The 14,423-nt window shown below is 34.9% G+C and overlaps 1 protein-coding gene across 2 annotated transcripts in view; it reads right to left on the bottom strand.

The window, feature by feature from the left end:
- The window catches only part of GABRA5 (gamma-aminobutyric acid type A receptor subunit alpha5), a 109,425-nt gene that overhangs the window by 91,546 nt on the left and 3,456 nt on the right, over window positions 1-14,423 (bottom strand). For both annotated transcript variants that reach the window (XM_020992905.1, XM_020992904.2), the window contains exons 3-5: window positions 6,862-6,983; window positions 1,641-1,708; window positions 1,300-1,520 (exon numbers count right to left, since the gene is read on the bottom strand). In XM_020992905.1, the coding sequence (XP_020848564.1) occupies window positions 1,300-1,520; window positions 1,641-1,708; window positions 6,862-6,983 (411 nt within the window). The remainder of the gene's footprint in view (window positions 1-1,299; window positions 1,521-1,640; window positions 1,709-6,861; window positions 6,984-14,423) is intronic.

A 14,423-nucleotide genomic window follows, 5' to 3' on the forward strand; every position in this document is an offset into this window, starting at 1 on the left:
TGTGATATTTCCACATTAAAATTCATAATAATAATGTTTATATGGTGCTTATTATGTGCCAGGCACTGTGCTAATTGCTTTATAATTATTATCTCATTTGATCCTTACAACAATCCCCAGAAAGGTACGTGCTTCTATTATCCTTATTTTATAGATGAGAAAACCAAGGCAAACAGAGTTTGTATAGGTATTATTACTCCCATTTTACCAATGAGAAAAGTTGGACCAAAAAAGGTAAGGTGACTTGCCCTGCACCATATAGTCAGTAAATGTCTGAGGTGAAATTTGAATTCAGGTCCTCCTGACTCCAGGCCAGGTGTTCTATCCACTGCACTACCCACCTGCCTTAGAAAAGCCATGAAAAGTATTGTGATGGTGATAGGAAGAACACTAGAATGCGAGTTGTGAGTTCTATCTAATAATTATTCAGTCGATCAATTTGATTCTTTACTAAATGCCTGCTGTATGCCAGGCATTGCAGTAAGCCCTGGGGGTAGGCCTAAGTAAAAGCAAGCACTAACTAGCTATATGACATTAGGCAAGATGCCTACTTTTCCTGGGCTCAGTTTTCTCATCTATAAAATGAGACTGGATTAGATAAGCTCTAAATTCCTTTCTTTTTAAAATCTTTCGTTTCTGTGATTCCACATATGTCTAAGGTCCTTCCAATTCTAAGATTCTGTGGGAAGTTATTATAAGTAAAAGTGCAATCTTTAAACAGAATTCAGATTGATCTAAGCTTTAAGAGACTTGAAGGGTGGGACTTTACTAACTGTGCATTCTCAATAGCTACTACACAGTTGTGCGCCCAGTGGTCATTCTATATATAATTAATAATGATAATAATTTTTATCATGTAGTGTTTTAAGGTTTTCAAAAAGCTTTGCATGTTATCTTTTTTTTTCCTTTATCCTCATAACAACCCCACAAAGTAGGCATTATTACTATCACCATTTAGGAAACTAAGATTGCAAGAGATTAAAGTGACTTGCCCAGGGTTATACAGCTGGTGTCTGAGGGAGATTTTTGAACTCAGGCCCTCCTAACTCTGAGTCTAGCACTCTCTACTTTCTGATTTCTAGCTACCTCTCTATGTTAACTGCTCATGGAAAGGCTTCATAGGAGATACTGCATTTATTGTGTGATACTCATATAATCTTAAAGAAACTTATAACAGAAAAATGTGAAATTAGTCTACATTCCCTAGAGGAGAAACAAAGGGCTCCAGATATGAGCAATGCTAAGAAGGAACTCTCCGAAATGTCAGGCTTCTAAAGAAATGCATAAACGGGCTTTTACCTCATGGTATACAGCAGGGTACCATCATCCTCTAGCCTTAAGAGCTTGTTTGGTGTGGTCATGTTGTGAGCTATGGACTTCTTTCCATTGTGAAAGAATGTGTCTGGAGTCCAGATCTTGCTAGCAAGGAGGTTGTTGAGAGGCAGCCGCTGCATTGGTCCTTTGAAACGAAGCCTTTCGTCTTTCCAGCTTTGTCGGAAAAACACATCAATGGTATATTCCTAAGCCAAAGAAAGGGAATTAGGGTTATTATATTTCAATAAATCTCTCCCCTGAATATATTATCATTTAACATTTGGATGTAGTTTGAGGCTTGGAAAGGTCCATGCTCCATAACGTACCATTTCCGTGTCAGACACTGGGCCAAAGCTGGTGACATATATGTCTGTTCTCACCTGAGTTATTCTTTCTGAAATATGAAAACATGAACCCTGATTTAGTCATTAACATAAGGATGAACAATTAAATAATGAAGATATATGTTATTTTCATATTAACAAATAATTCATCTTCTAACATCAAAGAATATTATAATTTATTTTAAACTTTTGTGTGTGTTTTTCAAAAGTAGGTACAAACTAAACCAAATTAAATGTGTACTAGACCCAAAATACTTTCTATATTTCCTCTCCAAAAATGACAATGAATCAATACTTCAAGGAACAGTGATATCATAGGACCAGGGAATCCTTCCATTTATACGATGATCTACATAAATCAGTGTGTGTATATATATGCATATATATGTATATACATATGTATATGTATATGTATATACATATGTATATATATATATATATATATATATATGTATATATGTATGTATGTATGTATGTATATATGTCTTAAAGAGTTGCCTTAAATGCAGAATGGGTAAGTGACTTATTGGTGGTAATAGCCAGTGACAAAGGCAGGATTTAAATCCACATAACCCTTACTCCATGTCCTATACTCTCTATATACCACAATATTACACTATTATATCTATAATAAAAAGGAAAGTTTTCATAATTTCTGATATGTAGTGTTACATTCTACATTTCAGGATGCAATCACTATATACTAAGAAATAGAGACTTGAATGATGGTCAATGATAAAAACATTTTAGGTTGGTACTTTCACACAATACAGGGCATTTTGTTTCAACCCCTGCTGGTTTTATAGCTCCCATAATTATTGTCAGGAAGTATTCTGGGATTTCCTTAGACAAGTAGAAAATTAGCTTTGGGCCATCCATCAAAAGTTCTGATATAATTGTAGACATTTGTACTCAAACTTGAAATTTCCCTGGAAAACCTTGAGAAAATTCAAATCTCACAGAAATAGGTAAATTCAATAGGTTTCTGGTGGTGGCTTTTATTAATGCCTAGATGCAAAGCTTAACAATTATCCCAGACATTCTTTTACTACAATTAATACTGGCTAATTGTTTCCTGGGCTCAATCTCTGTCTGATAATGCAAGCAATATCATACAGGAGGCCAAGAAGTCCCATATCTGTTTGGTTTAGTCAGTTGGTCTAGCAAAGGAATAAGCATCTCAGCCTGGGAGTTGTAGAATTTGAAAATAGTATCTATCTTAACCCATTAGGCAGAAGGAAAATTTCATCAAAGGTCATATTTAAATTCTTCCTAGTATGGATGAGGAGGATGGCAGTCAATTACCTAAGGTACAGCTTACTCTTTAAAATACTGATGCTGAGTAACATCTATACTTCATCTTAAGAGAAAAGCAATTTCCTGAAAGTGTATACATTTTCCATTGGGGCAAGTTCAAGTGCACTGTATTTGAATCTTCTCTGGTGAAGTATTTTGTCCATGCCTAGAAACTACATTTAGATCTCAGATCATAATTCACTCAGTGCATTTGTTGCTGGAAATACATATACTGGTTTTGGATCACAATCATTTTCATACTGAATTTAACAGAGAGAGAGAGAGAGAGAGAGAGAGAAGGAAAGAAAGAGAAAGAAAGAAAGAAAGAAAGAAAGAAAGAAAGAAAGAAAGAAAAGAAAGAGTGAGAGAGAAAGAAGAAAGAGAAGGAAAGAGGGAAAGAATGCAAGAGAAAGACAGAGAAACAGTAACAGTCAGATAGAGACAGACAAAAATAGAGAGAAAAATGGAGATAGAGAGTTTCCGTATACAAAGTAGAATAGAAAAGGGGGTTTATATGTGAAAACACAGCATTATTATTTTTCCCATTAACGATCGTCCAGTTAATATGAACATTAAAGCAACACTGAAGAACTAATCACGAAAGATATCTTGGTGTAGTGGAAAGAACACTAGATTTGGGGTCAAAAGATCTAGGTTCACACTGCTATTTCATTACTTATAAACTATGTGATCTTGGCCAAGTCACTTAATCTCTTTCAGACTCAGTTTGTCTGTTAGGGATAAACACATAGCCTATATCATAAGGGTGATAGTAAGTGAATATGATAAAAGATATAAAAGTGCCTTGGAAGCTATAGAACTCTTAATATCAAATCATTTGTTAAATACATCATTTCTTCCAGGATCTGTAATTTTATCATTGTGAATCCATGCTCCAACAATACAGATTGTTACTCCATGACAACCCATTAGAGTCTTTCAGAGTAGTTTTGTCCAAAAAGTCCCCACACTCCAAGTCTTACCAGTGATAAGCCTCTTCAAACCCTGGACTTTTAGCAGTGAACATGCTGTTTGTTCAAGACAAACAGCTCTGAACACAGCCCTTGAGAACCCAGAATCACCAACCACCCACAATAAACAATTATAGTAGAGGCAGATGTGATTTTTAAAAAGATTCCATAATATTGGAACTAATATAATCAATTAATCAATTAATATTTATTAAGACCCTACTATGCGCTAGACATCGTGCTAAGCTCTGAGGATACAAAAAGAGGCAAAACATAGTCCCTACCCTCAAAGAGCTTGCAATCTAAGGGGGGATACAACATGCATACAAATATATAAAAAGCAAGTTATATACAGGAAAAGAAGAGATAATTAACAGAGGGGAGGCACTGGAATTAATGGGGGATTAAGGAAGACTTGCTGTAGAAACTGAGATTTTAGTTGGGACTTAAAGGAAGAGGCCAATAGTCAGAGCAGAGGAGAGAAAATGTTCCAGACATAGAGGTCAGCCAGAGAAAATGCCCAGAGCCAAGATGGAGTGTCTTGTTCAAGAAACAGCCAGGAAACCAATGTCATTGGATCAAAGAGTATCTCTTGGGGAATAAGATAAGTAGTAGGAAGCTAGGTTATAAAGGGCTCTGAATACAAAAAATGATCCTGGAAACAATATGAAGTCACTGGAGTTTTCTGTTGGGGTTGGGGTGGTATGTGAACAGACCTGCACTTTAGGAAAATCACTTTAGTACTTTAATGGAGTGGAGTTAGGAGAGACTTGAGGCTGGGAAACCCACCAGCAGGCTATTATGATAGTACAGGCAAGAGGTGAGGAGGGCATGCACCAAAGTTGTGGCAGAGTCAAAGGAGAGTAGGGCATGTATATAAGAGATGTTACAAAAGTGATAATAATAGGCCTTAGCAGCATATTGGATATGGGAGGTGAGAAACAGTGAAGAATCCAGGATGACTCCTAGGTTGGGAGCCTGAGGGATTGAGAGGATGGCATTTCCCTTTATAGTAACACAGAAAGTAGGGGAAGGAGAGGTTTATGGGGAAAGATAATGAGTTCTGTTTTAGACGTATTGAGTTTAAGATGTCTACCAGGTATCCAGTTTGAGATACCCGAAAGACAGTTGAAGATTTAAAACAACTCTATGTCTCAAAATGTAATTCTTTAATAGTTTTGCACTTTCAAAAAATGTTATATTTCCAAAGAGGCTCCTAAGATCTTATGATTTATAAATTATAATTTGGTATAATTGTATTCAATCTTAGCAAGTTTGTATTACTACTGAAGCAGCGATAGGACCTTACTTTAAGGAACTATCTTATAGAAAGATTTCATTTGCTTCATTTATGTGGAGCACATTTGGTATTTCTTAAATATATCTTAAAATATTCAATGTCCTATAGTTAGAGAATCACATCTCATCATTTGGTTCTCCTCATCCTATGTAACTCCTTGCCCAAATCTTACCCATGTTTAATGGAACATCTCTAACTCCACTTGCTCCATCTACCTTTCCCTTCATCATCATTTACTGAGTACCTATTAGGTAAGGAGTACTTCATTACTCTATTCTGCCCTAAAATTAGCTCTCTTAAATCTATACTCTGGTAGCATTTATAGCCTATGTACAACACTTGCTGCTCATCATGTATTGCCTGATTCTGTTATGTTGTTAAATTTCCACATGAGCATGTCTTATTTCTTTCTTCAAGTAGATTTCATTCTCCTTGAAACTAAGAATAATGCTTTAACTTTTATATATTCCACATAGGGTCTAACATAATGCTTTACACAAAACACACATGCATGTACATACATGTAGATATGCATGTATATCTATGTGTATATGCATATGTGTGTGCATGTGTGTACACATATACATATATACATGGAATTCATTGATATTATATTCAGAGAGGGAATTCAGTCATTTTTGCCTCATTAAATCTTTTAGATCAATGGTTTTATTGGGAACACTAATTGGGAAGCCCTCTTTCTAATAATTTCACCTCATACCAATTCTTTCCTCCTAGAGTTTCTCATTTTTGTGTGTTTTATAAATTGGAACTGGATAGTATTTGAATCTAAGCGATCACTTTGTTAACAAAAACAAAACCAAAACACATACGAGGAAATTAAAATTGCTATCACTTTTTTTCTTCGTTTCTTAGTAAACCACTTTTCATCACTAATACTGAATGTTATTAAGGAATATCACAATCTGTCCTGTTCTACAGAGAATTTATTTTTCCTCTACTGGTTATTCACTTAATAGTGAATGATTTCTGAGCAAATCTTCACAGGAATGAAGGTGTAAAGTTGATTTGTAAAAGAGTCCCTCCATATAGGGCTGACCTAAGCTTTTGTCCTTCTTTAAGTGCTCCAGAAAAAAAGGATTCTGTTTGGGCAAGGAAATTTCTTAGGGACACTTGCTCTCCCAAACCAACAAATTTTCTCTAAAACAATTAGGACCCAGAAAATGGAAAGCAAGCTATATGTATCCCTGGAATGATATAGCATGATGTCAAGATCAATGGATTTGAATCCTGGCTAATCCATTAATTATCTGCATGATCTTAGCCTAGTAACTTAGCCTTAATGACCCTCAGTTTCCTAATGCGTAAACTGTTTTTTTAAAGATAACAATGCTTGCACTATCCATTGCATAGCTTGTTGTAAGAATGAAAGCAGTCAACACATATACCAAGAATATTGTAACATTAAAGCGTGGTAAATGACCATTTTTATTAAGGGTATCATTGCCTGTTTCTAGTCCGAACATATCATATTATACTAGTTTATCTATTAAAATGGGGATGGGAAGCTATTTAGGAATGTAAAAGGAGCCACTCGATAGAATTTTTTGTATTCAAGAAACATAATCATTGTCCTCAGTACTTACCTCACTTCAGGAAAGGAATATGTACCCACCTCCAAGTCCTGGGCGCAGTCTATTGTCATATCCATCCAAGAGACCATCCAGGATCCTGGTAAATATTGTAATATTGTCATTGGTCTCATCCTTCACTGAACTTGTTGGCATCTGTGAATAGCTGTTTAAGAAGAAGAATTTTTTTAAAAGCAAGGTCCACTAAAACTAGAAAAATAATTTCCTATCAGCTTCTTTTCAAATTTCCCAGCAAGTAAGAAAGTAACATATAATTCCTGATGGGATGATTCCAAAAATGGAGAGTAATATATAGAGTGACTTGTTTTAGGGAATCTTAGAATCCATATGTACAAATTGCAAGGGAGACCTCAGGTAACCTCATCTTCCATGGCCCAATATTATTTATTCCTTTAAGAAATCTGTTCTGAGATTTACGTGGTCTACTTACAAGATAAATGTTTCTGAAATGTTCTTGACAACTAATAAGAGAAGAAATACTATTTTAATGTACTAGCTTTCATTGCCAGGCAACTACAGGAAAAATACGTACAAAGTTCTAATGGCCCATGTTGGTTGGAATTCTTGGTCTTTCAGACTGTGTCTAATTTTTTGATGTAGTCAGCTATCCAACTGTCTGATTTTTTTCTTTGAATACAGAGGTTGAAATACTCATACTGTGATAGAAAAAACTAAATATAAGTTAATTTGAGAATAATATTTTTAAACTACCACAAAGTTGCGTGTTGTTGAAGTGACTTTAAATGGTTAAATACAATGTGAATAGTTTTGACAATTGAAGAATAGAGATTGAATGTCAAGAATTAACCACTTTTAATACTCAGAATGCTTTGTATCTATCGAAAATAATGTGATGCTTCTGGTAGCTCCTTCTTATTCTTTGTAACAGTTAAGGTATGTAGAGGTTTGGGGGAGAGATGGCAAAGGAATGGAAAATCTCTGATGAGAACTTTCTTTGGAAGTCACCAAATGATCTGAAAGGCCCACAGAAATCTTAAGAGCTCCAAAGGTGACAAGAAAAGGTTTCTGACTCCTAAAATGGTTGTCAAGGTTAGGAGTCCCTTTGATTCTACTTTTGCATTTTGTGTTAATCAGTTTCCTAAATGTACTACAAGCATAACAACCTTGTAAATATCAGTAATTGCAGTAGGAGTCTTTGGGGGGGAAAAGATGATTTTTAGTGATATCTCTTGGCTTTTAAATTTCAAACTAATTAAGAGATACATTTCATACAGTTTAACCTCTTTTTTTCTTTTTCAAATAGGAAGCACACATTCTTTTTCTCTTGCTTGTTCTGACTCATTTTTCAATTGATTTCCTGATGAAGATGGCAGATAGAGATGTAACTTCACTCCCATAGTGTCACTCTGAGTAGTTGTCATGCTATGTTTAACTAACTGCCTATTGACATGAAGAATGTTCCTAACTTCTTCTTGATAAGGCATACACTTAGGAATTATTTTCTTTCATTAGCCTTATTATTTCCCTAATTATTAACTCCGTAGGATGGATTAAGCTTTAAATTAGGTATTTTTTTTTCCCTAAGTGCACAGAGATGACTCAGGTTGACAGATTGACTCTACATTTGTTTTTGGGTTTTTTTCTGTGCTTTTCCCCTTTATTTTATTTTTAATTTTCATGATAAAACTTCAAATTATACCAATCCTCCAAATTTATTATACTGTCTTCTAACCCCTCCCCTTTTTTCAATTTAGCTTTCTTAGATTCGATAGCTTGGTGAAAGCTTTTGTGTGTGTGTGTATGTGTGTGTGTGTGTGTGTGTGTGTGTGTGTGTTTGTGCTTCTGTGCATATACATGTATGTGCATGTACTTATGTAACATATATTGATACAAGCTCAAAAACCAAGATTCTTAGGTACTGTTTGATTAAAGATGACAAAATAACTTATTATATGAGCTAAAGAAAATTCAAACATCTATCAAATAAATTAAGAAGGATTTTTTTTTTAAATTAAGGTCTGTTCCAAGAACAGAAATAGACTTGGAATTTGTAGGGTGATGAAAAGGTAGGAGAAATCGCAGCTGTCATCATATCTCTTACTTTAATTTATCATCATATTGCTTTATGACATTTTCATGTATTTTTCATATTTCCAATCCTTTTCCTAAGGGCAAAAAATAAATGTCTACACATATTTCACATTAATTTTTTATCAACATAAGATTTTTAAAAGTTCATTGGTTTCCTTCATCCTGTTTCTCCCTCCTCATTTCTATAATGCTTTTCTCTGTTTTAGCTAGTTTTCTTAGTTCTCTTCTAGAAGTGTGAGTTTCAACGTTTTTGTTATTTGGGGGAAAATCTTTATTCTTATACTGATGGTCAGCCTTTGTCCTTCTTCATTCTGTCTTAATTTTAATAAGATAGCATGATATCCTTCTTTGTGACCACATCTTGTCACTTTTTTTCCCAAACCCTCCCCTCCATGATCATCTAAATTGAATGGCTCTAAACGTCTTTTTCTAATGGCTCATTCAGACACAAGGTGGTTCTAGATTTCTTTGTTCCACACCCTGTACTTGTGATATCAATATGACAGGAATTATCTTCCCCATTTTACAAATTTAGAAAAATACTGAATCACAGGGGCATAAAATGACTTTTCTAAGATCACATAGTTAGACCAGTATAGGGACCAGAAACCAGATTATTTGACTGCTCAGTTCCTGCTTTTTCTGCAAAACTATACTACTTTCCAAATTATGCAGATACTTTTATTTTGCAATAAAACTGATATTCAGAGTTATGAGCACTTTTACTGTAACATAAACTTGGCCCACTAAAGTAATTCCATAGTTGCATATCACCCTAAAATGCTTTAAGATACTTATAGAACTCATTTTACTCAAGATATAACTTAACTTAGAAAATTACTCAAGGTTTAAGTGAGAAATATCAATCCCCTACATTCAGATTCAAAAGTTTGAATATTAAAGTTCCTCAAGCTTCTTTTCTAATGGACAGACAAGATGATGTTTCATGCATTAACTTCCTTAAAAAGATCAATTAAATTTCTACACAATTCTATATGCAGGTATACATAGCATTGCTTCCCAATACTTCAAGGTTCCTTTATGTCTTTGGTGTGTATTCCTTCCACCAAGGCAGACTTCAATCACTACCTTTGACTTAGTAGGTTATTTTTTTAGACCATTCCTATAGTGTAAAAAATGTAACTGATGGCCAAACTTCTTGGAATGTGCCACTCAGAATTTTGCTAGGCTAATGCCTAGACTATAGACAACAATGCTGCTTAGCATCTTGTATTTTTTTCCTTCCAGCTGAGACTAGAACAAAGCTCTAGTTCCCAGAATTTCATATTCATATATTTTTTATTTGTATGTATTAGAAACCCCATTTTGAAATTATAAAACACACACATGAAATAATGCAGGTAATCCTTGCATTAACTTCTAAAACCTTCTGTGAAAACACAGAAAGTTTAAAGGAATGAAAGTTTATATTCTTATGGAATAAGCACCAAAGGGAGCAATGGAAGGAAGGCTGTGGAAATATTATGTATAAAATAGTGGATAGAATATCAGATCATCTTAGACCTGCTCATTTTTCTTTGAAATATGAAATCAGAAGAAACTAAAGAATATGGTTGGTATGATTGGTGAAGACTCTGAAGTTGAACAGTCTATAATGTAGAAAGATGGAACATAATCCCTAACCTGCCTAATTTTATGTTTAGACAGTTAATCTCCCCAAAAATGAAATAACTGAGGACCAAAATGCTTCAGGGAAAAGATAGTTTCCTAATCTTAACTATCACCCTCACTACCAGAATGCTAACTTCCTAAATACTTGTTAATCATGAGCCAGTCAATAAACTCATTGATCTTGACATTAACTAAATTAAAATGAGTATATGTGTATATTGGTGTATATGTGTGTGTAAAATTAGCATATGTTTATGCATCTATATATACATATACAATAGATACACAGAGGTATCTGTATGTTTGCCAAATATATGCATATGTTATTTTATCTACAAAATAAATAGGTGTTCAGTATTTGTTGCATTGGTTCTATGTATTACACGTATCAACACATAAGCTCTAAGTCTTTTTATTCCTGCAGTTTAGAACATTTCCCTAATGACCAATAAATAGGCTACTAGTTTAGTTGCCCAGATAAATAAATGAATATACTAGTCTTATTTAAGGACCCAAAGTTTTTGTCCAAAAGAGAGAAAAAAGCCCCTGAAATTTGTAATGTTAAAGCACATTAAAGAATTTTCATGGTTATTAGAATTATATCAGAAAATTCTATTCTTGAGATACATGTTACATACAATATATTTCTTGTACTAAATGCTTGTGGCTAGGTAGGCTAATATGAAGAATTAATGACACATTCAGTAAAGATGCCTACTAACCTCATCTCTGCCATTAGCTAGCTTTATGATGTTCAACAAGGCAGTACGCTGTCATATGCCTCAGTGTCATCCTCTATAAAAGGGAGATAATTCTATCTGGTTTACAAAGCCTATGTGAAGAGCAGAGGTTTGAAAGAACCCCATTCATTTTAATTTAGAGCTGGAAGAAATCTTAAAGATTCTTGAATTCAATTCTCTTCTTTTACACATGAGAAAAGTAAGATTCACAAATTTTAAATGACTTGTCCAAGATGAAAAATATAGTCAGTGGCAGAGCCCAATGTAGAACCCAGATGTCACACTTTGCAAGGCAAAATCATTGAAAAGTTAAATGTACTATATAAAGTAAGGTAATATTACCAACAGTGTGTCATATATATTTTTTCCCTCCTTCCAAACTGGTATTTAAAGTTTGGCATTTAAGCCTTGTATTTAAAACTTCCCTATCTCTGGTGATGGCACTGCCATCTCCAAACTTTGGAATCAGTTTTGATTCTTCCCTTTCCTTATTCCGAAACCACCATGTGGAAACAACTGGGAAACCCTGTTGCTTCTAACCTCACAATATGACTAGCATTTGTCCTCACCCAGTCATCACTCTAGTTCAGAACTCCCTCCTACTTGGTCTTCCTGCCAGCAGTCTTCACCATTTTCCATCCATCCTTCACACTGATGCCAAAAGAATCTGCCTAGTGTAGATGGTCTAGTGAATAGAATCCAGGTTCAGTGAATAGAGCGTCAGACCTGGAGTCAGGAAGACTCATTTTCCTGATTTCAAACCTGGCCTTAGACACTTACTAGCTGTGTGTGACCTTGGGCAAATCGTGTAACCCTGTTTGTCTCAGTTTCTTCATCTGTAAAATGAGCTAAAGAAGGAAATGGCAAACCTCTCCAGCATCCTTGCCAAGAAAGCCCCAAATGGAATCATAAAGACCCATACACAACTGAAAAACAATTCAGTAGTAACAGCAATGTAGAGGGACATGTCCCCCCTTTACTTAAAAGCCTCTGTTGGTTCTTCATTGGTTAAAAGAATGATACAAACTCCTTAGCCGGGTATTTAAAGGTCACGAGGTTCTGCTTAAAACATACCCTTCCAGCTTTATTTTACATGAATCCTCTTCATGCGGGTTATATTCTAGCTATACTGAACTACTGTTCCCTGCTCTCCTTGTGTGGACATCAGTGTCTCTATGTTCACAAGGGTAATGCCCCTATAGAACTGCCTCCCTCCTTATCTCTGTCTATTGAAATTCTCTTTTTTCTTCAAAGCCCAGCTTGAGTACAGTCTCCTCCATGGAGCTTTCCTTTTCTGATTCTGTAAGCTATAAGTGATCACTACCTCCTCAGATTTTCCTGGAGCACTATGCCTGGATCTCTGATTTTCCTTCCATTATCCCCCCCCACCCGAAGGCTTCACATTGTACTCTATATCACATTTCTTTTTGTAGATATCATCTATCCCTAATTAATCTGCATGTTCCTTAATGTACAAAATTGCAATTTTTCACCTCTACATCTTCAAGGCTTAACATTGCCTTACATATAATAAATGATTGTGAATTGATCTAATATCATATTAAGGGACTGATGGATAATGAAGTATAATGGGAAAAAGACTACTGGATTTGGAGTTGGAGACCTTCAGTCTAAATCTTGACTCTGTCATTTACTACACGTGCACCCTTGGACAAGTTATAGGTTTATTGACCTTCAGTCTTTTCATCTAATTGATAATAATAATAATAGCATTTATGTAGCACTTTAAGGTATGCAAAGTGCTTTATAAATAGTATCTAATTTTATCCTTACGGCAACATTGCCAAGTAGGTACTATTACTAGCTGCATTTTACACATGAAGAAAGTAAGATGAAGATGAATGGACTGGCCTAGGGTCACACAGCTTGTAAATGCCTGAGGCAGGACCTGAGCTAAGATATTCCTGACTTTAGGTCTAGCACTGCAGCTAGGTGCCTCTGTAAAATGATGAGGTTGGTCTAAATGGCTTCTAAAGTCCCTTCCACTTTTAAATCTATTCTCCTATGTTGGTACTTGAGCCTTACTAGTGATGATTACTCTTAATTAAGTTGTTCCCTGAAGAAAATGAGAGAGTAAATATTAAAGTGTATATTTTCTTCATTAATTGAGTATCATTCTTTCTGTATTGTTAGGATGCCTGGGAAATTACAAGATTTTCAACTGGCTCATGGTACATACCACTCAAATGCCTAATAGCTATTTAGTGGTGGGGCCTCCTGTAGGATAAAAAATAGATTTAGTGTTTTAAAAATGTATTTAAGGGGTGATGTGGCAACTATGGTGTTTTATTCCCTGGGACTAGACAAGGGGAGAAAGGTGAAAAAAAAAAGGAAAAACAGGTTGAAAAACTCGAGAACTATTGCTATAAATTTTATAGTATTAATTAAGATGTATATGACTCTCACAGAATAATTATTTAGAGTAAATTCTAAAAACTATTGGTACATATTCCAAAAGCCTATTGCAAATTTCTGAGCAACACTAATTTGTCGAACTGAAAACAATGTACATGCAAGGATGCTACAAGCGGAGGAGATTAGATATTGAGGAAAATATGTATCATTACACTAAGGTCAGGGGAAGCAGAAACATTTCCTATCCTATGGTTCCCAACTTCTCTGTCCATGCTAGTTTTAAAAGAATTCATCTCAGGAGACAATTCTTTGGTCTGGTAGTTCTAAAGCTTTGGAAGCTTTCTGTGATAACTCTCGTTAACTTCGTTATTTAAATTTCATCTCATCAATGCTAAGAAATACTCCCCTTATTGGTCTCAACAACACTAAGAGGGTGTGAAGGCCTCTGTGTGAAAAGAATAAGTTTCTCTGGAATGAACAAAATGTCATTTTGGGGAAAAGAATATTTTTAAACAGCCATGATATTGACACAAAAAATCACACGAAAGACCATAACAGAAATAACAATGCCAGGAATTCTTCATCATATAAGGCTTCAAGGTGACTTTTCAGACATTCAAACTAGACACAAATCCAAGGTTATTGAGTAAATTTGGCACAACTTTTCAATGTCATAAGCAATCAATCACAACCTTCGAATGATACCACATTTCATAATCTATTGTGAACGAGAGAACAATAGCTATCAAATTTTATGAACCATTTTTCTAACAGAAAATGTGCAC

The sequence above is a fragment of the Phascolarctos cinereus genome, unplaced genomic scaffold (assembly GCF_003287225.1).
Source record: "Phascolarctos cinereus isolate Bilbo 61053 unplaced genomic scaffold, phaCin_HiC Scaffold_726;HRSCAF=1367, whole genome shotgun sequence".
In the NCBI taxonomy this organism is placed as follows: Eukaryota; Metazoa; Chordata; class Mammalia; order Diprotodontia; family Phascolarctidae; genus Phascolarctos; species Phascolarctos cinereus.